Source organism: Salmo salar, chromosome ssa03 (assembly GCF_905237065.1).
Source record: "Salmo salar chromosome ssa03, Ssal_v3.1, whole genome shotgun sequence".
Lineage (NCBI taxonomy): Eukaryota > Metazoa > Chordata > Actinopteri > Salmoniformes > Salmonidae > Salmo > Salmo salar.
This window is the reverse complement of record NC_059444.1, coordinates 47,980,553-48,006,798: the sequence shown is the minus strand read 5'-3', so window position 1 is coordinate 48,006,798 and position 26,246 is coordinate 47,980,553. Positions and strand designations below refer to the sequence as shown.

Genomic DNA, 26,246 nt, shown 5'->3' with positions numbered 1-26,246 from the left:
TACATGTTATGCTGCGAAAACAGCCAAATATATCAAAATCAGGCTTAAGTAACCATATTGTGGGCCTGTTAAAATACATAAATATTGACTGATTTGACAAATATCCACTTTGTTAGATCAGATTTGTTGAATTTGCACCAATCTGGTCAAAAGAATGTCTGTATTCCATTGGGTGTGTTCGGAAATGTAATATGGCGTGCCAGAGTGAGCTCAGTGCGCTCTGGGCATTCGTAAACTCAGAGCATTGTCAGATTGTCATTTTGTAAATTCAGAGCGCACACTGGACGCTCTGGCCGAGGAGTAGGGTTGGTGTGAGTGTTCTGACCATAGCTAACTGGCTAACTATTTCTAGACACAAACAAGAGAACACCTCACTCTGACCATTTTACTTGCCCTAGCTGCTAGGGCCTAGCAGAACAGGTTAGGCTATTTTCATATTATTAAGAGAGTTGGTGACTGTAACTGTGCTTTTTGCTGATATTTACTGACACCGGCCATATTCAACGAGTGTTGAGCATTCGTAAATTAATCAGTTATTCTGCACTCACACTCAGATCAGTGCTCTGAAATCAGAGTAGATAGCCAGAGTGAATTTACGAACGCAACCATTGACTCCTTTATTGCATCTTTGGCTGCCTGGTATTGTGATTCAATCATTTCCATGGTATTTTTTCTTCTTCTTCTATCCACTGATGCTGGATTGCCATGGTAATAATGTAGAATGTTCATTTCAAATGATGCTAACCAGAGCCCTATACACTGAGTGTACAAAACATTAGGAGTACCTTCCTAATATTGAGTTGCAGCCCCCTTTGCCCTCAGAACAGCCTCAATTTGTCAGGGCATGGACTCTACAAGGTGTTGAAAGCGTTCCACGGGGATGCTGGCCCATATCGACTCCAATGCTTCGCACAGTTGTGTCAAGTTGGCTGGATGTCATTTGGACCATTCTTGATAACACACAGGAAACTGTTAAGCGTGAAAAACCCAGCAGCGTTGCAGTTCTTGACACAAACTGATGCGCCTGGTGTAACAAGTGTAAAATATCCTTTATGTATTTCACCGAAAGTCCCTCATATTTATTTTAAGATGTATTACATTACTTTCAAGGGTGAACTATTTTATTGTATTTATTTTCAAAATTGTGTTAATGCTGTGATGTCATCAATGAGAGTCATGCTTTTACTCCTCAGTTTGCTCAGAACGTGATGAGAAGAGGCAAATATACTTGTATGGAGTCCAGACGGCAGCATTAACTTTTGCCTTGTATTTATATCCATTCCATGCAGGTATGTTGTGAAATGTGCCGATTTTGTATTTCATGTTTAGTGTGCCTAGTTAGCTGTCGTTCATTTTGTTACTTCGCCCGGGCATGTCAAAAATGGCATTGTTGCTTCATTGGTATGGCTCAGGTATAATGGTACAATAGTACACTCTCTAAGAAATATTTAGCACTTATTAGCACATTTTTTGTGTATTGGTGTACAACATTTATAAAACAAAATTAGTCTTTTGAAAATATGAACATGTACATTTTGTACAATGTATTTTTTTGTTGATGCTTTTACTACTGAGTTTGCTCAGAGCGTGATGAGGAGAGGCAAATATACTTGTATGGAGTCCAGACGGTAGCATTAACTTTTGCCTTGTATTTGTATCCATTCCATGTAGTCATTAAAAGAGACAACCGCCAGAATTGTGTCCAGAGCCCTATCTTCCGGTACAGGGCCGGTTACACTGTCACCTACTATCATACCCCATTCAAAGGCACTTAAACCTTTTGTCTTGCCCATTCACCGTCTGAATGGCACACATACACAATCCGTGTCTCAAGGTTTAAAAGTACTTATTTAACCTGTCTCCTCCCCTTCATCTACACTGATTTGAAGTGGATTTAACAAGTGACATCAATAAGGGATCATAGCCTTCAGTTGAATCCAGGTGGTCAGTCTATCGTGGAAAGAGCAGGTGTTCTTAATGTTTTGTATACTCAGTGTATATTGCCATGCTTGCATTGTTCCATCTTTCTTACGTTCTGGATAACTGTGATAGGGGGCAGGACCAAGTTTGGGATAAATGTTGAGTGTGTGTTTTACAGATTGAGAGAGCTTGAGCCCGTTTCCTGAATATTTGTTTATTCATGATCTATTGAGGTATGTTCTACTTTGCCATTTATTTATTTTATTTAACCAGGCAAGTCAGTTAAGAACAAATTATTTTTTATTTATTTTACCAAGTAAGTTGACTGAGAACACATTCTCATTTACAGCAACGACCTGGGGAATAGTTTCAGGGGAGAGGAGGGGGATGAATGAGCCAATTGTAAGCTGGGGATGATTAGGTGGCCGTGATGTTATGAGGGCCAGATTGGGAATTTAGTGAATACAGGCAACATAATGCTTTGGAGAATCACACAACCAGAGTATTTTTCCTAGACTTGAGGGGGCCAGTTAGCAAAACTAGTGGGCTACTTCTAGCCTACTGAAACCCCCCCAGAGTTGCAATATATTCATTGACTCTCTTCTCAAGGCAGCCTCCGGAGGCATGCAATTACGAAGCCTCCAGAGACATGCAGAGGCCGAATTGCAGTAAATGCTATACGGCCACTGCAGACATTGGATTGACCATGCAGTGCCTTTAAGAGCTGAATAGCCCTGGTCTAGGGGTTGAATTGAAACATTACATTTTCTGTGAGACAGTTCATTGCATGTGTTTGTATAACCGTTAACTGTCCCTTTTTTGTTCAATAGCACAGCTGTATGAAAGTTTAAAATATAATTTGATTGGGTTTGTTAATGGGTACATTTGTTTTCTACATATGTCAACAAAAAGGTGATTCATGAGAGTTTGCAAACAGGTTTTAAATATAGCTTTGACAGCTTGTATTTTACCACTGTAGAATAAGGGAACCAGATGTGTAACATAGTATGTAATCTAGTCTGATGTTGTTGTAACAGTGCAGTTGGTGAATAGTAGTGTACATTGTGGCAGCAGAGCAGCAAGTGAGCGGCGCAGACTTGGCACAGGGTCATTCTCATCCAGTTTATCATTGCTCTCATCACCACCGTCTGCACCATCCTCCCTCCCCTCCTCACCCTGCCTCTCCCTCTCCCCCCCTCTCTCTGGTGTCTTTGGGCAAACCTGGAAGAACACCTCACAGAACTCCAACCGGCGCAGCTCCCGCAGCGTCCTGCAGCTCCGTAGCACCTGCATCTCTCTCAGCTTGCAGCATCTGAGGCGCAGGCGCTTCAGGTCCCTCAGGCGGCTGGCGGACAGCAGGCCTGGTCCCACCTCCTTACCGCCAAGGCTTAGCTCCTCTAGGCCGAGCCAGCCCACCCCCAGCCCCAGGGAGGCCATCTGTAGCTGGGCGCCAGGCCGTCCAAAGTGCCCTATCTCCAGGTACTTGAGCCTGGAGAGCCCGTTTAAGCCCGAGTCGGTTTCTTGGGCAGCACTGCGCCTAAGGCCTTCCGCTGTCACCCGAAGGACATTGCGCAGCTCTAGGCGGCTAAGTTTCAACCAAGATGCCAGACTCTGCAGGTGCAGGTCTGTGAAGGAGGGCACGTTATCAAGGACCATCGTCTCAATGGCAATCCCTGACGTGGAGGCAGGCACTTTCCCAGTCTGACCGCGTCCCTGTTGCTGAGTAGAAGCAGTTGATGCAGCTTCAGCTTGTTTCTCAGGACTGGGTGGGGTCTGGGTGAAAAAGCTCTGTGGTAGCTCACAGCCACGCAACTCTAGGACCTGCAGCGTTGTGGGCAGGAGCTGGCAACTACGCAAGCCTCTCAGGTCTGCGTGCAGCAGGGAAAGACTGCGCAGACGGGGGCACCTGGAGGACAAAGCCTTAAGCCAGGACTCAGAGAGAAATGCTCCGCCTCTAGCAGAGAGCAGCAAGCCACGCAGCCGCAGGCATCGGAGCCCAGTGCCCAGATACTGGCGCAGTAGAACCCACAGCATGCGCGACGTCACCTGACCCAAAATGGACACCAAGGGCAGGGAGAGCAGTTGTAGAACAATAACATCCAATGAGGGAGAAATGGAAAAGAAACAATGCATCAGTGTTTGAGTGATGACTTGAACATTCTTTAGAGTTAGCTAGTCAACAGGTAGGAAATAGGCCTTCAATGCAAGCATCAACATTGTATTTTGTTGCAGAAGGTGAGAGGCCTCAAACAGGAAGTTAACAATAATCGAATCAAGTCTGCTGAAATCTCATTGTATGTTAGGAGAAACATGGATATACCACAAAACGGCTGACGTCTTTAGACATAGCAGCCTCAGAAATCTTTTCATGTCAAGTCATGAAATGGTAAGATCATCATGCAATAGGCACCATTCTTACCCCTTTCCATGCAGTTAGATCAATAGTTCGCCATAGTCGTTGGTCTTTTACAAGGCGTCTCCATCTCTTACACACCCTGCAAATACACCATATGAATGGCATGACAAAGATACGTGTTTGTCATGCCATTCATGACAAACACGTATCTTTGTTAGCTAACGTTTGCTAGCTAACTATCTTGGATATTTATGTTGAACACAGACGTCAACTAGCTAACTTATTTTACCTTCCAGTTCTGATGAGCTCTCGCACACCTAAATATGATAAAATATCAATTAAAATGTTCTCTGGGAAATAATCGAGAGTAGAAGTTCTGAAGTCTGCCATTTTGTAAACAAAAAGTACCGTCAAGTACACGGACAAAATACACCGACGTACCAAAGTTTCATTCAAGTAATGAACCCCGCAGAAACGGTTGCTTAAGTGATAACGTTCCTACACTAAAAACTCTATGTGCGAAATGAACACCTTTTATGTGAGAGTAACGTTAGCAGATATATATACAAAGGCGTAATTTTTTTAGATAAATAAGCATAACAACTTCAGAATTTCCAAAACATGCATCACCAAATCTGCTTTGTAAATGCAGCAAACAAACACTGCCCCTTAGCGTTTGAGAAAAAACGCATTGTTCTATTGCGTTTGCGCAGCTGTCAGTCGGACAAGATGGCGACGAGCAATGGTGGTGGAATGGAAGTGGATGGGGCTGGTAATATCCCTAAGCATTATTTATTTGATTTTGACAAGGTTGTATATATATATTGTGTTGGCGCTAACTTTACTCATTGGTCGATGGTGTTAGCTCATGTTTAGTTTACCATTATTTCTCCTTTGCGTTCTCTAACGTTACTTCAGCGAGGCTAGCTAACTTTAGTTAGAATAGCTAGCTATCTAGCTAATTTAGCTAACGTGGCTGTCCCAGTTAGTATTTGTGCGTACTGTACCGGTGTTATAATTAGTGATGAGGGAGAAAATGATAGTTACATATCGGGATATTATTTTTGAGTATATATCGTATGTTGTGACAATTTTTGCGCTAGTTTGCAGTACCTACACCAACTCTAGTCGTTTTCTTTCATACACTCTTAGAAAAAAGGTAAAGGGTTCTTCGGCTGTCCCCATAGTAGAACCCCTTTTTGTTCCGGATAAGAACCCTTTTTAGTTTCAGGTATAATCCTTTTTGGTTCTATGTAGGGCCCTCAGTGGAAAGGGTTCTACATCGAACCCAAAAGGGTTTTTACCTAAAACAAGTTTTCTACCTGGAACCACTAAGGGTTCTTCAAAGGTTCACTTATGGGGACAGCCCAAGTACCCTTTTAAGTTCTAGATATCACCTTTTTACTAAGAGTGTACATACAGTAGCTTGTTTTCCATCTTTTTAAATAGGGAGACCATTTGTTTTCAGAACTTATTTCCATGAATCGTTTTCTCATGGTTCTCTCGTCTCTCTGCAGTAGACGTACTGTATGGTGAGCAATATGTTTGGATCGTCGAATTGCAATAAATATAGAATCGTGAGAATCGAAATATGTGTCGGCAGGTAGCCTAGTGGTTAGAGCGTTGGACTAGAAACCAAAAGGTTGCAGGTTTTAATCCCCGAGCTGACAAGGTAAAAATCTGTCGTTCTTCCCCTGAACAAGGCAGTTAACCCACTAGGCCGTCATTGAAAATAAGAATTTGTTCTTAACTGACTTGCCTAGTTAAATAAAGGTAAAATAAATATATCGCGATATCGTTTCGTGAGGTTTCTGGGAATTCCCAGCCCTAATTATTATCTATACAATTACAAAACGATTGCAGTTAATATTTGCTTGTTAGCTAACTAGGTAGTTAATAGTTGACCTCAACTGTCACACATTGATTGGTCCGTCTGTAGTAGTTAGCTACAGTTTAAACTAACGTTAGCTTATCTATTGCTAGCTAATTAGCTAACTATTGTGCTTTCTTAGCTAGCTTAATTACAGCGACGTAATTGGACCTCCACACCGAGCTAGTAGTTAACTGTAGCAATGGAGATAGCTACAGCTGTTATTAGCGAACTTCATGATCACATCTTTTAACATGTCAATTGGAATAGCATTGTTGATAAATTGAAGCTCTGCTGAGTAGAATCAATGTCCTCACTGTACCTTTCCTGTATATTACCAAGTGGTACGTGTTTGTTCAAATCCAGCTCAATTCAACGACACACTTGTATTGTAACATTCATCTAAAGAAAACAATATTCAATACAAGAACACAGATGATTTGTTTGCTCGAAAGCAGGTGTTCATGCTTAGGCCATGTTGGGCTGCGATGGCCAAAAGTAAAGGAAACCCTCCCTCTTTCTGTCTGTCCCACAGCCAGCCCCAGTGTTATGGCGTCTGGGGTCACCGGCAGTGTCTCTGTTGCCCTGCATCCTCTAGTCATCCTCAACATCTCAGACCACTGGATTCGCATCCGCTCCCAGGAGGGGCGGCCCATGCAGGGTATGTGAGCTGATCAGTTTTCAAGTATACCAATAATTCTATACAGTCTTGCATTTGGCATGGAATAATGGACAAGGGGGTGGGGATGAGATTGAAATTGGTTCAGTATATTGCTCTGTAAATGTCTTAAAGTTTAAATACTTTGTAAAAAGTTAAGACAATAATTAAAATACACTGAACAAAAATTTTAACCCAACTTGCCACAATTTCAAAGTTTTTACTGAGTAACAGTTCATATAAAATCATTCCATTTAAATTAATTAATTAGGCCCTAATCTATGGATTTCACATGACTGAGAATACAGATATGCATCTGTTGGTCACAGATTCCTAAAAATAAAGTAGGGCCGTGGATCAGGAAACCAGTCAGCATCTGGTGTGACCACCATTTGCCTCATGCAGCGCAATACATCTCCTTCACATGGAGTTGATCAGGCTGTTGATTGTGGCCTGTAGAATGTTGTCCCACTTTTCTTCAATGGCTGTGTGAAGTTGCTTGATATTGGCGGGAACTGTAATGCGCTGTCGTACACGTCAATCCAGAGCATCCCAAACATGTTCAATGGGTGACGTCTGGTGAGTATGCAGGCCATGGAAGACCTGGGACATTTTCAGCTTCCAGGAATAGTGTAACAGATCCTTGCGTCATGGTGCCGTGCATTATCATGCTGTAACATGAGGTGGTGGCGGAGGATGAATGACACGACAATGAGCCTCAGGATCTCATCATGGTATCTTTGTGCATTCAAATTGCCATCGATAAAATGCAGTTTTGTTCAGTCAAATCAAATACATTTGTATTTGTCACATGCGCCGAATACAACAGTATTACCGTGAAATGCTTACTTACAAGCCGTTAACCAACAATGCAGTTCAAAGAGATATTTACTAAATAAACTAAAGTAAAAAATAAAATGTAAAAGTAACACAAATTACATAACAATAACGAGGCTATATACAGGTGGTACTGAGTCAATGTGAGGGGGTACAGGTTAGTCGAGGTAATTTGTAAAGTGACTATGCATAGATGATTAACAGCGAGTAGCAGCAGTGTAAAAACAAAGAGCAGGGGGTCAATCTAAATAGTCTGGGTGGCCATTTGATTAATTGTTCAGCAGTCTTATGGCTTGGGGGAGGAAGCTGTTAAGAAGCGTTTTGGTCCTAGACTTGGCGCTCCGGTACCGCTTGCCGTGCGATAGCTGAGAGAAGACTATGACTTGGGTGACTGGACTCTCTAACAATGTTTTGGCCCTTCCTCTGACACCGCCTAGTATATAGGTCCTGGATGTCAATAAGCTTGGCCCTAGTGATGTACTGAGTCGTACGCACTACCCTCTGTAGCGCCTTATAGTCAGATGCCGGGCACTTGCCAAACCAGGCAGTGATGCAACTGGTCAGGATGCTCTCGAAGGTGCAGCTGTTGAACTCTTTGAAGATCTGGGGACCAATGCCAAATCTTTTCACTCTCCTGGAGCGGAAAAGGTGTTGTCCTGCCCTCTTCACAACTGTCATGTTGTGTTTGGACCATGATAGTTTGTTGGTGATGTGGACACCAAGGAACTTGAAACTCTCGACCCGCTCCATTTCGGCCCCGTCGATGTTAACGGGGGACTTGTCAGCCCTCCTTTTCCAGTAGTCCACAATCAGCTCCTTTGTCTTGCTCACATTGAGGGAGAGGTCGTTGTCCTCACACCACACTGCCAGGTCTCTGACCTCCCTATAGGCTGTCTCATCGTTGTCGGTGATCAGGCCTAGCACTGTTGGTGTCAGCAAACTTAATCATGGTGTTGGAGATGTGCTTGGCCACGCAGTCGCCCCAGTGTTGAGGATCAGCGTGGCAGATTTTACCACCTAGGGGTGGCCTGTCAGGTAGTCCAGGATACAGTTGCTAAGGGAAGTGTTTAGTCACAGGGTCCCTAGTTTAGTGATGAGCTTTGTGGACACTATGTTGTTGAACACTGAGCTGTAGTCAGTGAACAGCATTCTCACATAGGTGCTCCTTTTGTCCAGGTGGGAAAGGGCAGTGTGGATTGAGATTGTAGATCTGTTGGGGCGGTATGCGAATTGAAGTGGGTCTAGGGTTTCCGGCATGAGTGTTGTGAGCCATGACCAGCCTTTCAATGCCCTTCATGGCTACCGACATGAGTGCTATGGGGCGGTAATCATTTAGGCAGGTTACCTTCGCTTTCTTGGACACATGGACTATGGTGGTCTGTTTGAAATATAGGTATTACAGACTGTCAGGGAGCGGTTGAAAATGTCAGTGAAGACACTTGCCAGTTGGTCCGCACATGCTTTGGCTATACGTCCTGGTAACCCGTCTAGCCCCACGGCTTTGAATGTTGACCTGTTTAAAGGTCTTGCGCACATCGGCTACAGAGAGCGTGATCACACAGTCGTCTGGAACAGCTGGTGCTCTCATGCATGCTTCAGTGTTGCTTGCCTCTAAGGGAGCATGAAATAAAAAGGCATTTAGCTTGTTTGGTAGGCTCGTGTCACTGGGCAGCTCGCGGCTGGGTTTCTCTTTGTAGTCCGTAATAGTTTGCAAGCCCTGCCACATCCGACGAGCGTCAGAGCCGGTCAAGTAGGATTCTATCCTAATCCTGTATTGACGCTTTGCCTGTTTGATGGTTTGTCTGAGGGCATAGCGGGTTTTCTTAGAAGCGTCCTGATTAGTGTCCCATTCCTTGAAAGTGGCAGCTCTAGCCTTTAGCTCGGTGCGGATGTGGCCTGTAATCCATATCTTCTGGTTGGGAAATGTACGAACGGTCACTGTGGGGACAACGTCGTCAATGCATTTATTGATGAAGCCGGTGACTGAGGTGGTATACTCCTCAATGCCATTTGATGAATCCCGGAACATATTCCACTCTGTGCTAGTAAAACAGTCCTGTAGCGTAGCATCTGTGTCATCTGACCACTTCCGTATTGAGCGAGTTACTGGTACTTCCTGCTTTAGTTTTTACTTGTTAGCAGGAATCAGGAAGTTAGAATTATTGTCAGATTTGCCAAATGGAGGGCGATAGAGGGCTTTGTATGAGTCTGTGTGTGGAGTAAAGGTGGTCTAGAGTTTTATTTTTTTCCCCCTCTGGTTGCACATGTGACATGCTGGTAGAAATTAGGTAAAACAGATTTAAGTTTTGTAGCTTATTTTTTGTGAAATGTAAGTTACTCACATCTGTTTCACGATTTCCTTTTTTTCTGCCCATACCATAACCTTGCCGCCACCATGGCACACTCTGTTCACAACGCTGATATCAGCAAACTGCTTGCCCACATGTCTGCCATCTGCACCGTACAGTTGAAATGGGTGACTACTGGCACACTTCTCCAGTGTGCCAGTGGCCATCGAAGGTGAGCATTTGCCCACTGAAGTTGGATACCTTGCCGTACTGCAGACAGGTGAAGTCTCTGATGAGGACGACAAGCACACAGATTAGTTTCCTGGAGACGGTTTTTGACAGTTTGTGCAGAAATTCTTCGGTTGTGCAAACCCACAGTTTCCTCAGCTGTCCGAGTGGCTGGTCTCAGGTGATCCTGCCGGTGAAGAATCCGGATGTGGAGGTCCTGGGCTTGCCCAGTTACACGTGGTATGATGCCGGTTGGACGTACTGCCAAATTCTCTAAAACAACTTGTGGTAGAGAAATTAACTTCTCTGGCATTAGCTCTGGTGGACATTCCTGCAGTCAGTATGCCAATTGCACACTCCCTCAAAATTTCTGAGATCTTATTTCAGCTCATGAAACATGTGACCCTACATTTTGCATTTTATATTTTTGTTCAGTATAGTTAAGACACTGCAAGAGAACAAACACAACAGTGGGAAGGGCATCTTACATGGGTATGGTTACAGTAGGACTGCCACAATTACCATATAACCGAGGGTTATGGCTGAAGATGGTTATGGAATAAAATACCTCTAAATACCCCTTTTTTTGTGTGGAACGAACAGATGACTGAAGATGGGATAACCAGGCATTTTTGCGTTTAGTTTCGACTGTTTCTTGACTCTTAATAACGTGATGAAACGTATTTGCTGAAACAAGAGAACTAGGCTTTGGTTGCTTTTGCAATACCCTCATCAATGTAGCATACAGAAATAGAATGACTGACTACAACGGGCTTGGAACCAATTAGACTGCTAAACTCATGGGTACACTCAACAGCTGCCTGGTATTGTGATGCAGTGATTTCCTTTAATGTAGAATGTTCATTCAAATGATCATCTGGTGCCTCATGCAATGGAATGTATTTTTTGTAATATCAGTTGAGTTGAATCAACAAATCACAGCACATATTTTAGTTCTTGCTTTGCTCCTATGGATACACACACAATGGCCGCCAGTCCACCCATTATGCCAGCATTGACTTGAATGGGATTCCCATTCTATTCATTCTATTTCTATGGCATCACATGCAGTCAGGAGGAGAGGAGAAAATGTGTCAAAAGCTGTTCCTATTCAAACAGTTATATCAAAGACTGTAGTCATTTGGCTGGCCAATTACTCTCATCCAAAATTCCATGGCCGTCACAGCCCTAGGTTCTAGTTAATGACAGTTTCAATGGGCTTTGCTATAGCCTATATGTGTATCAATTCCAATCGGTTGTTTTATGTTGCATTTTATCCTTTCATCACCCAGTGATTGGCGCACTGATCGGGAAGCAGGAGGGTAGAAACATTGAGGTGATGAACTCCTTTGAGCTGCTTCATCAATTGGTAGATGACCGAGCACACATTGACAAGGAGTACTACTACACCAAGGAGGAGCAATGTGAGTCTCATCATACATACACTGTGTGTGTTCATTTCACTAACCTACCTTACAAAGAAAAGGTCAGGTGGCATTTACTCCCCTTAATTACTGATGGTGATGAAAGTGCAATATGAAAAGTGATGATGTTGTATGTTATGCTGTGTCATGGTTTCGCCACCATCTCTGAAGCAAAACATGTCATAGTAGGCTTGTGCCTGAAGCCCTTGGTGTGATAAGTGGAGCTAAACCTCATTAGGTGTTCTGGTCTACGATTGGTTTTGCCTTTTTAAATCACAATTAATAAGATTACTTTAGTAGGGGACCTGATCCTAGATCAGCATTCCTGTTCTGCTTGATTCATATGGCACCTGACCTCTTCACCTGCCTCTCAGTCAAACAGGTTTTCAAGGACATGGAATTCCTTGGCTGGTATACCACAGGCAGTCCTTGTGACCAATCAGACATCCACATTCACAAGCAGGTAGGCAGAGCAAAGGGGACTACGTTTCATTTTCCTTGAGGTTGGGCATGTTCCATGGGGGAGAAATTAGAGCCATGGTAAAATGTACTTTTACTCTAATTGGTCAGTGAATTGTTGTGATTTGAAATGTCAGTTGAGGTTGTTTGGCCAACAGGTGCTGTTTTCTTATTGGCTTTTCTTCTCTCTTCACTTCAGGTGTGTGAGATCATTGAGAGTCCTCTCTTCCTCAAGCTCAACCCAATGACCAAACACACAGATGTGAGTTTCTCATTTGGAGTTGTTTATATAATAATAATAAATTAATCTTCTTTAGTGCTTTTCATAACACATTTTTTTTAAAGCGCTTCATAAGCAAAAAAAACATACAAGCAATACATCATGAGTATAGCTAGCTAGGTCAACCAATAGAGGCCAAGGGAGAATCTCAATTGCACTCCCTTGACTCTTCGCCCCCAAAATCCACTGGATATACAGTGTTTAATTTGCATTGGATGTGTCTCAATCCACCGCATCCGCCTATGTAACATGAGGTGACAGAGTTTCATTATGTAGCGTCCTAACGGTTTGGCCTATAAACTATTAAGACCTCTCTATGGAAAGAGGATTCTCAGGAACACAATATTCTTCATTTTGCTCTATGACCCTTACAAGCGTCTTGGGACTCGTCTGAAGTCGGTATAGCCAATCTGCCAACGTCTGTCTGTAGCGTTCCAACAGTTTAGGCTACCCACTAATATGACCCCTCTAGTACGCCCAGAGGCCTCACAAGACTCGTCTAAAGGTCCCCCGGTAACAGTTGAAAACATTTATGGAAGTATATGGATACTGTTTGGTGACGACAATAAGGGGTTAAATACAAGTATTATCTCTCAGAAATGGGATAGGCACTTCAGAACCAACTTTTAGTCCCCCCCCGAATTTTTTAAAATCTATCGGTTGTTCCATGTAGTTATGTTATTCAATGCGTTTGTATGGGCTAACAGCAGTAAGGCCAAATACACATTTTCATCAAAATGTTGATACTTCAAGGGGTCTTAATTCAAAATCAAATAGCAAAATGATCCTTGGTATGATTTTCTTAAAACAATTCCATATAGCTTATTAGAAACCCCACCTCCACTGGCTTAGACTCTTATGAGTTAATGAAGAAAACATTCTTAAAGGTGGAATCCTTAATTGTGAAACTTTCCATTTGGGATATTACAACAACAAAAAAGCTACTCCCAACAACAAACGCTGTTTTTTTTCCTCGGACAAACATTGCATGCGTGATAGAACAGCAGAATATGTACTGTACTTTGTTATTGGTTTTGTGGACAGTGTTAAAACAAAGGTGCTGAGGCGGACAGTCGAACTGTTTCCCCTAATACGGATTCCATCTTTAAATGAAAGTTACTTGCTTTTATGCAAGACCGTTACTTGGCTATGATACAGTACATATGGTAATTCAAACATATGTCCTGTCTCTCCCAGCTCCCTGTCAATGTGTACGAGTCTGTCATCGACATCATCAACGGAGAGGTAACTCAAGCTCTCCTACCACGCACATCACTGATTAGTACGAGTGGCTGATTTGTAAGCTTGGCTGTCCCATATTGCCCAATCCCAGGCGACCATGTTGTTTGCTGAGCTGGGGTACACTCTAGCCACAGAAGAGGCGGAGCGAATCGGAGTGGATCACGTGGCTCGCATGACAGCCACTGGCACAGGGGAGAATTCAACAGGTAACTATAGTAACGGCTGCCTATACCCCCATTTACAAGGCTCACCATTTTAAAACGCCTCCCCAGCAAATGATCTGCCTGGTACGTCTGATACAGCTAAAGGTTTACAAATGCACTCTCAAACACTCTCCCTATTATGTGTCTCTTCTGTTCAGTGGCAGAACATCTCATAGCCCAACACAGTGCAATTAAGATGCTACACAGCAGGGTGAAAGTAATCCTGGAATACGTCAAAGCAGTGGAAGCAGGTGAGAGAACCGCTGTCTCTGTGTGATGAAAGACCGAAAGAATGACTGTTCAAGTGAGTCTGGAAAGAATATGCTTTTATTACCTTAGAGTAATTTCCAGCCCTTTCTTTAAAAATGCAATATGATCTCTCAACAATCTACAGTGCCTTTGGAAAGTATTCAGATCCCTTGACTTTTTCCACATTTTGTTACGCTACAGCCTTATTCTAAAATTGATTAAATAAACAGAACATCCTCAGCAATCTACACAGAATACCCCATAAGAACAAAGCGAAAACAGGTTTCGAATTTTTTGCAAATGTATTAAATAGAAAACAGACCTTATTTACATAAGACAGGATTGTGTCAAGGCACAGATCTGGGGAAACGGTACAAAAAAATGTCTGCAGAATTGAAGGTCCCCAAGAACACTGGCCTCCATCATTCTTAAATGGAAGAAGTTTGGGACCACCAACAATCATCCTAAAGTTGGCCGCCCGGCCAAACTGAGCAATCAGGGGAGAAGGGCTTTGGTCAGGGAGGTGACCAAGAACCCGATGGTCACTCTGACAGAGCCCCAGAGTTCCTCTGTTGAGATGGTTGTCCTTCTGGAAGGTTCTCCCATCTCTGCAGTACTCTACCAATCAGGTCTTTATGGTAGTGGCCATACGGAAGCAACTCCTCAGTAAAAGGCACATGACAGCCTGCTTGGAGTTTACCAAAAGGCACCCGAAGACTGTCAGACAATGTGAAGACTCTAAGACAATGAGAAACAAGATTCTCTGGTCTGATGAAACCAAGATTGAACTCTTCGGACTGAATGTCAACCGTCACGTCTGGAGGAAACCTGGCACCATCCCTACGGTGAAGCATGGTGGTGGCAGCATCATGCTGTGGGGGTGTTTTTCAGCGACAGGGACTGGGAGACTAGTCAGTATTGAGGCAAAGATGAACGGAGTAAAGTACAGAGAGATCCTTGATGAAAACCTGCTCCAGAGCGCTCAGGACCTCAGACTGGGGCGAAGTTTCACCTTCCAACAGGACAACGACCCTAAGCATACAGGCAAGACAAAGCAGGAGTGGCTTCGGGACAAGTTTCAATGTCCTTGAGTGGCTCAGCCAGAGCCCAGACTTAAACCCGATCGAACATCTCTGGAGAGACCTGAAGCTTGCTGTGCAGCAATGCTCACCATCCAACCTGACAGAGCTTGAGAGGATCTGCAGACAGGAATGGGAGAAACTCCCCAAATACAGGTATGCCAAGCTTGTAGCATCATACTCGAGGCTGTAATCGCTGCCAAAGGTGCATCAACAAATTACAGAGTAAAGGTTCTGAATACTTATGTAAATGTGATATATATTATTTTTCTTCAAATTTGCTTTGTTATTATGGGATATTGGGTGTAGCTTGATAAATGTTTTATTTAATCCATATTAGAATAAGGCTAATGTAATAAAATGTGGAAAAAATCAAGGGCTCTGAATACTTTCCAAATGCACTGTATATCCGAACAACTTTCTTATTGTGTATATTTCTTCCCTCATGCTCTCTTTTGTTATACACTATCCCCTTCTGATTTGGTACGACCCAGGAGAGGTGCCATTTAACCACGAGATCCTCAGAGAAGCCAATGCTTTGTGCCATAGACTGCCTGTTCTCAGCACCATCAAATTCAAGACCGACTTCTACGATGTAAGTTGTCCCTACTTAGGCACTTGGCAAAGCTCAGCTCTTGGTGTGAACATACATATGCTTTTGGTTTAGATTATAGCCTTCGTTTTGTAGTAGTCTGCCAAGTTGGAAGGATAATGAACATACATTTTTGTTGAATTACTACTTTAAATCACTCGAGGGTATTTAATCATTTGAGCAAGCATATATGGGTTGGATTGGCACAGTACTGTAAAAGCATATGAATCTCCTTCCTTCTATCCTCAGCAATGCAATGATGTGGGCCTCATGGCTTACCTAGGTACCATCACTAAGACCTGCAACAGCATGAACCAGTTCATCAACAAGTTCAACGTATTGTACGATAGACAGGGCATCGGCCGGAGGATGAGAGGACTGTTCTTTTGAGCGACACCGAGAGAGAGGGAATGAAAGAAGAGATGAAAAGGTCACAAGCACTGCAAATGTTCATTTGCTTGTCTGTATTTTGTTAAATTGTCTCATCAAACCAGTTTACTGTTTTCAAAGGTAGCAAATGCAAGAAATGTCTCAGACCACTTGTCTATACCATAAAATCACACACAAACAAACTTCTCACTCGCAGTTTAAGGTTTGTGACTATGCACATTAATGAATCCATGTACACGAACAGAAATTACATTTTTCCCTTTTGCTTTGTTTTGTTCCATGTTTCTGTAAGTAATAAATAATCTGATTTTTCGTGGGACTTTGATTCCTCTGTTTATCCCAAAAATATACAATTATAGCTAACAGATTAATATAAAAATCCTTAAGATTCTATTGATGTGTGTCAATCTAAGTAACATTAAAAAAATCCATCAAACTCCGGCAATTTAAATTATACGTTTCTTATGCATGGGCTGTCTCTCAATCTGCCACATCCATGTATGTCGGCCTTCTGCATCAGCAGTGGAAGGTGGCCAAGCTACAGTGGTGTTAGTCAGACCATGAGACATCCCGAAAATCGGTCTTCTCAAACTTCTGTAGTGTCCAAACGGTTTGGCCTACAAACTACACTGAACAAATTTCTAAGTGTTTACTGAGTTAGTTCATATGGGAATCGGTCAATTAGGCACTAATCTATGGAGTTCACATGACTGGGCATACAAATATGCATTAGTTGGTCACATAATTTAAAAAAAAAAATTTTAAGGTAGGGGCGGGGGATCAGAAAACCAGTCAGTATCTGGTGTGACCACCATTTGCCTCATGCAGCAGGACATCTTTCGTATAGAGTTGATCAGGCTGTTGATTGTGGCCTGTGGAATGTTGTCCCACTTTTCTTCAATGGCTGGGCGAAGTTGCTGGATATTGGCGGGAACTGTAATACGCTGTCGTACACATCGATTCAGAGCATCCTAAACATGCTCAATGGGTGACATGTCTGAGTATGCTGGCCATGGAAGATCTGGGACATTTTCAGCTTCTAGGATTTGTGTACAGATACTTGAGGTGATTGCAGTGGATGAATGGCACGCCAATGGGCCTCAGGACCTCGTCACGGTATCTCTGTGCTTTAAAATTGCCATTGATAATGCAATTGTGCTCGTTGTCCGTAGCTTTTGCCTGCCCATACCATAACCCCACAATGTTGACATGAGCAAACTGCTTGTCCGCACAACGCCATCAGCCCAGTAGAGTTGAAACGGATTCATCCATGAAGAGCACATTTTTCCAATGTGCTAGTGGCCATTGACGGTGAGCATTTGCCCACTGAAGTCAGTTACGACACCGAACTGCAGTCCGGTCAAGACCCTGGTGAGAACGACGAGCACCCAGATGAGCTTCCCTGCGATTGTTTCTGACGGTTTGTGCAGAAATTCTTCAGTTGTGCAAACCCACAGTTTCATCAGTTGTCCTGGTGGCTGGTCTTAGAAGATCCCGCAGGTGAAGAAGCTGGATGTGGAGGTCCTGGGCTGGTATGGTTACACATGGTCTGGGGTTGTGAGGCCAGTTGGACGGACAAATTCTCTAAAATGAAGTTGGAGGTGGCTTATGGTAGAGAAGTTAACATTATCTGGCGGACATTCCTGCAGTCAGCATGCCAATTGCACGCGCCTTCAAAACTTGAGACATCTGTGGCATTTTGTTGTGATAAACACCCAACGCTAAGACAGAGTTGAGATCCTAATGTATAATAGCTATTTAGCAGGTGTTTTATCTAAAGCATTTACAGTAGTGCTTCCATTTCTCGCGTGGACAGGCGTACACTGGTATCTGAAACAATTACGCAAGAGCCTTGTTTATATCTGGGCAAACATGCATCCTTGGTCTTATCCACATTCTGGTTGTGCCTACCTGGTAGTAAAATGTCTCATCTGTCTGCATTTTGTCCAGATATCCTGGCCACTCCCTGTATGCAAATGATTTGACATTGATGACATACATTTACAGGTGATGCAATCAAGTTAAGTCACCTGTAGACGGTGGGATAATTATGGTTTAAATTTACAGATCCCTCTACACTTGTAATAATATCCAGACAATGCTTGTCTGACTACCTCCCAAGTTTTAAGGGAGCCTGTACTCAAGTAGATACAATGCCTTCAGAAAGTATTCACACCCTTGACTTTATCCAGATTTTGTTACAGCTTGTCAAACTGGAATTAGGGTTTTAGAAATGTTTACAAATTCATTAAATCAAAAGCTAAATTGTCTTGACTCAAGTATTAAACCACTTATGGCAAGCCTAAATAAGTTGGAGTAAAAATGTGCTTAAACACACTAATGGTGTTTAACATGATTTTTAAATGACTATCTCGTCTCTACCCCACACATACAATTATCTGTAAAGTCCTCATGATGCCAACTATACTGCTCAAAAAAATAAAGGGAACACTTAAACAACACAATGTAACTCCAAGTCAATCACACTTCTGTGAAATCAAACTGTCCACTTAGGAAGCAACAGTGATTGACAATACATTTCACATGCTGTTGTGCAAATGGAATAGACAACAGGTGGAAATTATAGGCAATTAGCAAGACACCCCCAATAAAGGAGTGGTTCTGCAGGTGGTGACCACAGACCACTTCTCAGTTCCTATGCTTCCTGGCTGATGTTTTGGTCACTTTTGAATGCTGGCGGTGCTTTCACTCTAGTGGTAGCATGAGACGGAGTCTACAACCCACACAAGTGGCTCAGGTAGTGCAGCTCATCCAGGATGGCACATCAATGCGAGCTGTGGCAAGAAGATTTGCTGTGTCTGTCAGCGTATTGTCCAGAGCATGGAGGCGCTACCAGGAGACAGGCCAGTACATCAGGAGACGTGGAGGAGGCCGTAGGAGGGCAACAACCCAGCAGCAGGACCGCTACCTCCGCCTTTGTGCAAGAAGGAGCAGGAGGAGCACTGCCAGAGCCCTGCAAAATTACCTCCAGCAGGCCACAAATGTGCATGTGTCTGCTCAAACGGTCAGAAACAGACTCCATGAGGGTGGTATGAGGGCCCGACGTCCACAGGTGGGGGTTGTGCTTACAGCCCAACACCGTGCAGGACGTTTAGCATTTTCCAGAGAACACCAAGATAAGCAAATTCGCCACTGGCACCCTGTGCTCTTCACAGATGACAGCAGGTTCATACTGAGCACATGTGACAGAGTCTGGAGACGCCGTGGAGAACGTTCTGCTGCCTGCAACATCCTCCAGCATGACCGGTTTGGCGGTGGGTCAGTCATGGTGTGGGGTGGCATTTCTTTGGGGGGCCGCACAGCCCTCCATGTGCTCGCCAGAGGTAGCCTGACTGCCATTAGGTACCGAGATGAGATCCTCAGACCCCTTGTGAGACCATATGCTGGTGCGGTTGGCCCTGGGTTCCTCCTAATGCAAGACAATGCTAGACCTCATGTGGCTGGAGTGTGTCAGCAGTTCCTGCAAGAGGAAGGCATTGATGCTATGGACTGGCCCGCCCGTTCCCCAGACCTGAATCCAATTGAGCACATCTGGGACATCCTGTCTCGCTCCATCCACCAACGCCACGTTGCACCACAGACTGTCCAGGAGTTGGCGGATGCTTTAGTCCAGGTCTGGGAAGAGATCCCTCAGGAGACCATCCGCCACCTCATCAGGAGCATGCCCAGGCGTTGTAGGGAGGTCATACAGGCTCGTGGAGGCCACACACACTACTGAGCATCATTTTGACTTGTTTTAAGGACATTACATCAGTTGGATCAGCCTGTAGTGTGGTTTTCCACTTTAATTTTGAGTGTGACTCCAAATCCAGACCTCCATGGGTTGATAAATTGAATTTCCATTGATTATTTTTGTGTGATTTTGTTGTCAGCACATTCAACTATGTAAAGTAAGAAGTATTTAATAAGATTATTTCATCCATTCAGATCTAGGATGTGTTATTTTAGTGTTCCCTTTATTTTTATGAGCAGTGTATTTTGTGAAGTGCACCAGTTCCTCTTGCAGCAAAGCACCCCCACAACATGATGCTGCCACCCCTGTGCTTCACGGTTGGGATGGTGTTCTTCGGCTTGCAAGCATTCCCCTTTTTCCTCCAAACATAACAATGGCCATTATGGCCAAACACTTATATTTTGTTTCATCAGACCAGAGTACATTTCTCCAAAAAGTACGATCTTTGTCCCCATGTGCAGTTGCAAACCATGGTCTGGCTTTCTTATGGCGGTTTTGGAGCAGTGGCTTCTTTCTTGCTGAGCGGCGTTTCAGGTTCTGTCGATATAGGACTTGTTTTACTGTGGATATAGATACTTTTGTACCTGTTTCCTCCAGCATTTTCAAAAGGTCCTTTGCTGTTGTTCTGGGATTGATATGCACCCTTTGCACCAAAGTACGTTCATCTCTAGGAGACAGAACGCGTCTCCTTCCTGAGCGGTATGACGACTCCGTGGTCCCATGGAAATTGCTACTAAGGATGAACCAGATTTGTGGAGGTCTACAATTTGTTTTCTGAGGTCTTGGCAGATTTATTTAGATTTTCCCATGTTGTCAAGCAAAGAGGCACTGAGGTTGAAGGTAGGCCTTGAAATACATCCACAAGTACACCTCCAATTGACTCAAATTATGTCAATTAGCCTATCAGAAGCTTCTAAAGCCATGACATTTTCCGGAGTTTTCCAAGCTGTTTAAAGGCACAGTCATTTCATCGAGTTTAAACAGTACAGCAAAAATGGTACTTACAGAGTGCATCAAACATGATTTAGACCTTGTTTATGAAAAACTGTTTATTTCTGTATTTCATGTTTGCTACTTGCTGAAAAGTGTTAAATATGTTACTTTCATCGAGTTTAAACATTACAGCAAAAATGGTCCTTACAGAGTGATTCAAACATGATTTAGACCTTGTTTATGAAAAACTGTTTATTTCTGTTTTTCATGATTGCCACTTGCTGAAAAGTGTCAACAATGTTCCTTTCATCGAGTTTAAACAGTACAGCAAAAATGGTACTTACAGAGTGCATCAAACATGATTTAGACCTTGTTTATGAAAAACTGTTTATTTCTGTATTTCATGATTGCAATTTGCTGAAAAGTGTCAACAAGAGGGCCAGAGGGTTTCTCTGGTCTCTGTTCCTCCCGTTACGGGGTCTGAGACGCCAAAGCTTCCCACCATTAGCTCTGACAAATTGAAAACCCTAGTCATTGGTGACTCCATTACCCGCAGTATTAGACTTATCGCTGGTTGAAAACTGTTTTCTGTCCCTCCCAAAAGATAGAATTTGTAGATAATTGGACTCACCCACAAACAGAACCAAGCCTGGCCTGTTCAGGAGTGACAGACTCCATCCTAGCTGGAGGGAGGCTCTCATCTACGAACATAGACGGGGCTCTAACTCCCCTAGCTCCACAATGAAATAGGGTGCAGGCCAGGCAGCAGGCTGTTAGCCAGCCTGCCAGCTTAGTGGAGTCTGCCACTAGCACAGTCAGTGTAGTCAGCTCAGCTATCCCCATTGAGACCGTGTCTGTGCCTCGACCTAGGTTGGGCAAAACTAAATATGGCGGTGTTCGCCTTAGCAATCTCACTGGAATAAAGACCTCCTCCATTCCTGCCATTATTGAAAGAGATTGTGATACCTCACATCTCAGAATAGGGCTACTTAATGTTAGATCCCTCACTTCCAAGGCAGTTATAGTCAATTAACTAATCACTGATCATAATCTTGATGTGATTGGCCTGACTGAAACATGGCTTAAGCCTGATGAATTGACTGTGTTAAATGAGGCCTCACCTCCTGATTACACTAGTGACCAAGTCCCCCGTGCATCCCGCAAAGGCGGAGGTGTTGCTAACATTTACGATAGCAAATTTCAATTTACAAAAAGAAACAACGTCTTCGTCTTTTGAGCTTCTAGTCAGGAAATCTATGCAGCCTACTTTTTTATAGCTACAGTTTACAGGCCTCCTGGGCCATATACAGCGTTCCTCACTGAGTTCCCTGAATTCCTATCGGACCTTGTAGTCATGACAGATAATATTCACATTTTTGGTGACTTTAATGTTCACATGAGAAAGTCCACAGACCCACTCCAAAAGGCTTTCAGAGCCATCATCGACTCAGTGGGTTTTGTCCAACATGTCTCCGGACATACTCACTGCCACAGTCATACTCTAGACCTAGGTTTGTCCCGTGGAATAAATGTTGTGGATCTTAAAACTTCTTAGGGATAGGGGGCAGTATTCGGAAGTTCGGATGACTGAGTTGCCCAAAGCAAACTGCCTGTTACTCAGGCCCAGAAGCTAGGATATGCAAATAAGTGGTAGTATTGGATAGAAAACACTTTGAAGTTTCTAAAACTGTTAGAATAATGTATGTGAATATAACATAACTGATATTGCAGGCAAAAACCTGAGGAGAATCTACCCGGAATTTATTTTTTTGAGGTCACCACCCACTGAAATGCCTGTCAACGGGATAATCAAAGGAAATCCTCGCAGATTGCAGTTCCTATGGCTTCCACTAGATGTCAACAGTCTTTTTAGAAAGGGTTTCAGGCTTGTTTTTTGAAAAATGAGCTATAATTTGTAGTTTTTCAAGGTGGCTCTCATTTGGACTGTAGTCTAGTGGCACGCATGGATGATGGCGTGCATTTCGTTATTTATCTCCGGTATTGAACACACTATTCTCCGTCTTAAATTTTATCGTTTATTTACATATTAGCGTACATGAGAATTGAATAGAAATGTTGTTTGACTTGTTTGGACGAAGTTTATTGGGATTCCTTTGTATGCATTTAGAACGAGGGGAACAGGTGGATTGCTGAATCAAGCGCGTCAACTAAAATGTCTTTTTTGGGATATAAAGAAGGACTTTAGCGAACAAAACAACCATTTGTTATGTAGCTGGGACCCTTGGGATTGCAACCAGAGGAAGATCTTCAAAGGTTTTTTATCGCTATTTCTGACTTTTGTGATGCCTCTGCTGGTTTGGAAAATGTTTTTAATGCTTTGTACGCGGGGCGCTGTCCTTAGATAATCGCATGGATTAACAAGAAGTTAAGCTTTTAAATGATGTATGACACTTGTTTTTTCATGTTTTTTTGTATTTTGAATTTCGCGCTCTGCAATTTCACCGGATGTTGTCGAGGTTGGGCGCTAGCGGCACGTCTAGCCCAAAGAGGTTTTAATGTTTTTCCTCAAAGTCCTGGAATATCGGACCACCATTTTATTACGTTTGCAATCGCAACAAATAATCAGACCCCGACCAAGGATCATCAAAAGTCGTGCTATAAATTCTCGGACAACCCAAAGATTCCTAGATGCCCTTCCAGATTCCCTCCGCCTACCTAAGGACGTCAGAGTACAAAAATCAGTTAACCACCTAACTGAGGAACTCAATTTAACCTTGCGCAATACCCTAGATGAAGTCGCATTTGTCATAAGAAACTGGTATACAGAAAATATCCAAGCTCGGAATCAAGCTTCCAGAAAACATGAACGGAAATGGCGCTACACCAAACTGGAAGTCTTCCGACTAGCTTGGAAAGACAGTGCCGTGCAGTATTGGAGAGCCCTCACTGCTGCTTGATCATCCTATTTTTCCAACTTAATTGAGGAAAATAATAACAATGCAAAATGTATTTTGATACTGTCGCAAAGCCAATTAAAAAGCAGCATTCCCCAAGAGAGGATGGCTTTCACTTCAGCAGTGATAAATTCTTGAACTTCTTTGAGGAAAAGATCATGATCAATAGAAAGCAAATTACGGACCCCTCTTTAAATCTGCATATTCCTCCAAAGCTCAGTTGTCCTGAGTCTGCACAACTCTGCCAGGACCTAGGATCAAGGGAGACACTCAAGCGTTTTAGTACTATATCTCTTGACACGTTGATGAAAATAATTATGGCCTCTAAACCTTCAAGCTGCATACTGGACCCTATTCCAACTAAACTACTGAAAGAGCTGCTTCTTGTGCTTGGTCCTCCTATGTTGAACATAATAAACGGTTCTCTATCCACCGGATATGTACCAAACTCACTAAAAGTGGCAGTAATAAAGCCTCTCTTGAAAAAGTCAAACCTTGACCCAGTTTTTTATATTTTCTATCAGCCTATATCAAATCTCCCAATTCCTCTCAAACATTTTAGAAAAAGCTGTTGCAACTCACTGCCTTTGTAATAAAGATAATCTAACGTTTTACCTAATGATATATAAGGAGGGCATTTGCACAACATGTTTCACAACAGCACACAACAAAATTCCAGAGACATATTGAGCAACCAACTGATACCAATCACGACCACACCTAGAGACAGATGGCTGACTTAAGCCCTAGCCACACGAACTGACCACTGGTGTAAAGAACAACATTCCATGAATATCGCAAAGCACCCAGACACGAATTACCAGAAATACACACACACACACACTTAGGTGTGTTGGACTCCGAGGACAAAGGACACTGCCAAGGGCCAATGGGAAGTCGACACCACCTGGAGAGTGGACCGTCCCTCCACTCATCGACCAGTCAGGAGAGCGGACCTACTAGACTCAACGTCAACACACTGTTATTTAATTGTATAAATTGGATGTACACTATGTTTCGGGGCTCTCTCTTCTGCTAGTTCCCTAAGAGCTAAACGAAGGAGTCCGTGCACGCTCAGCCAAATATCTTTGTCTCATAATAAACTGCCTTACTATATACTGAATCCACCTGGTCCAGCGTCTTGACTTGGTCTCCTTCTCAAGTAATTGATCATCAACACCTTCCTGAAGACAAACAATGTTTACGAAACGCTTCAGTCTGGTTTTAGACCCCATCATAGCACTGAGACTGCACTTGTGAAGGTGGTAAATGACCTCATGCTCCTAGATCTTAGTGCTGCTTTTGATACCATCGATCACCACATTCTTTTGGAGAGATTGGAAACCCAAATTGGTCTACACGGACAACTTCTGGCCTGGTTACGATCTTATCTGTCGGAAAAGATATCAGTTTGTCTTTGTGGATGGTTTGTCCTCTGACAAATCAACTGTAAATTTCGATGTTCCTCGAGGTTCCGTTTTATGACCACTATTGTTTTCACTATATATTTGATCTCTTGGTGATGACATTCGGAAACATAATGTTAATTTTCACTGCTATGCGGATGACACACAGCCGTACATTTCGATGAAACATGGTGAAGCCCCAGAATTGCCCTCCCTGGAAGCCTGTGTTTCAGATGTAAGGAAGTGGATGGCGGCAAATGTTCTACTTTTAAACTCGGACAAAACAGACATGCTTGGTCTAGGTCCCAAGAAACAAAGAGATCTTCTGTTGAATCTGACAATTAATCTTGAAGGTTGTACAGCCATCTCAAATAAAACTGTGAAGGACCTCAGCGTTACTCTGGACCCAGATCTCTATTTTGAAGGACAGCTTTTTTCCATTTACATTACATTGCAAAGATCAGAAACTTTCTGTCCAAAAATGATGCAGAAAAATGTATCCATGCTTTTGTCACTTCTAGGTTAGACTACTGCAATGCTCTAATTCCGGCTACCCGGGTAAAGCACTGAATAAACTTCAATTAGTGATAAACACGGCTGCTAGAATCTTGACTAGAACCAAAAAATGTGATCATATTACTCCAGTGCTAGCCTCTCTGCACTGGCTTCCTGTTAAGGCAAGGGCTGATTTCAAGGTTTTACTGCTAACCTACAAAGCATTACATGGGCTTGCTCTACCTACAGTTGAAGTCGGAAGTTTACATACACTTAGGTTGGAGTCATTAAAAGTCTTTTTTCAACCACTCCACAAATTTCTTGTTAACAAACTATAGTTATGGCAAGTCGGTTAGGACATCTACTTTGTGCATGACACAAGTAATTTTTCCAACAATTGTTTACAGACAGATTATTTCACTTATAATTCAGTGTATCACAATTCCAGTGGGTCAGAATATTACATACACTAAGTTGACTGTGCCTTTAAACAGCTTGGAAAATTCCAAATTATGTCATGGCTTTAGAAGCTTCTGGTAGGCTAATTGACATCATTTGTGTCATTTGGCGGAGTAGCTGTGGATGAATTTCAATGTGTAGACCTCCACAAGTCTGGTTCATCCTTGGGAGCAATTTCCAAATGCCTTAAGGTACCACGTTCATCTGTA

At 43.0% G+C, this 26,246-nt stretch overlaps 2 protein-coding genes across 2 annotated transcripts; one reads left to right on the top strand and one right to left on the bottom strand.

The window, feature by feature from the left end:
• Positions 1-2,843: 2,843 nt before the first annotated feature.
• Positions 2,844-4,825, bottom strand: LOC106600632 (F-box/LRR-repeat protein 12). Its single transcript, XM_014192133.2, has 3 exons — positions 4,566-4,825; positions 4,340-4,415; positions 2,844-3,966 (listed from the first exon to the last, which is right to left on the bottom strand). The coding sequence occupies exons 1-3, from the start codon at positions 4,664-4,666 to the stop codon at positions 2,935-2,937; spliced, it is 1,209 nt and encodes a 402-aa protein (XP_014047608.1). The 5' UTR covers positions 4,667-4,825; the 3' UTR covers positions 2,844-2,934.
• Positions 4,826-4,998: 173 nt separating this feature from the next.
• csn6 (COP9 signalosome complex subunit 6) lies at positions 4,999-16,387 on the top strand. The gene is given in 10 exon segments (NM_001141023.2): positions 4,999-5,048; positions 6,682-6,807; positions 11,450-11,581; positions 11,956-12,044; positions 12,240-12,302; positions 13,518-13,565; positions 13,654-13,768; positions 13,924-14,016; positions 15,588-15,688; positions 15,935-16,387. Coding segments are annotated over 10 exon segments (951 nt in total). The 5' UTR covers positions 4,999-5,005; the 3' UTR covers positions 16,076-16,387.
• Positions 16,388-26,246: the final 9,859 nt, after the last annotated feature.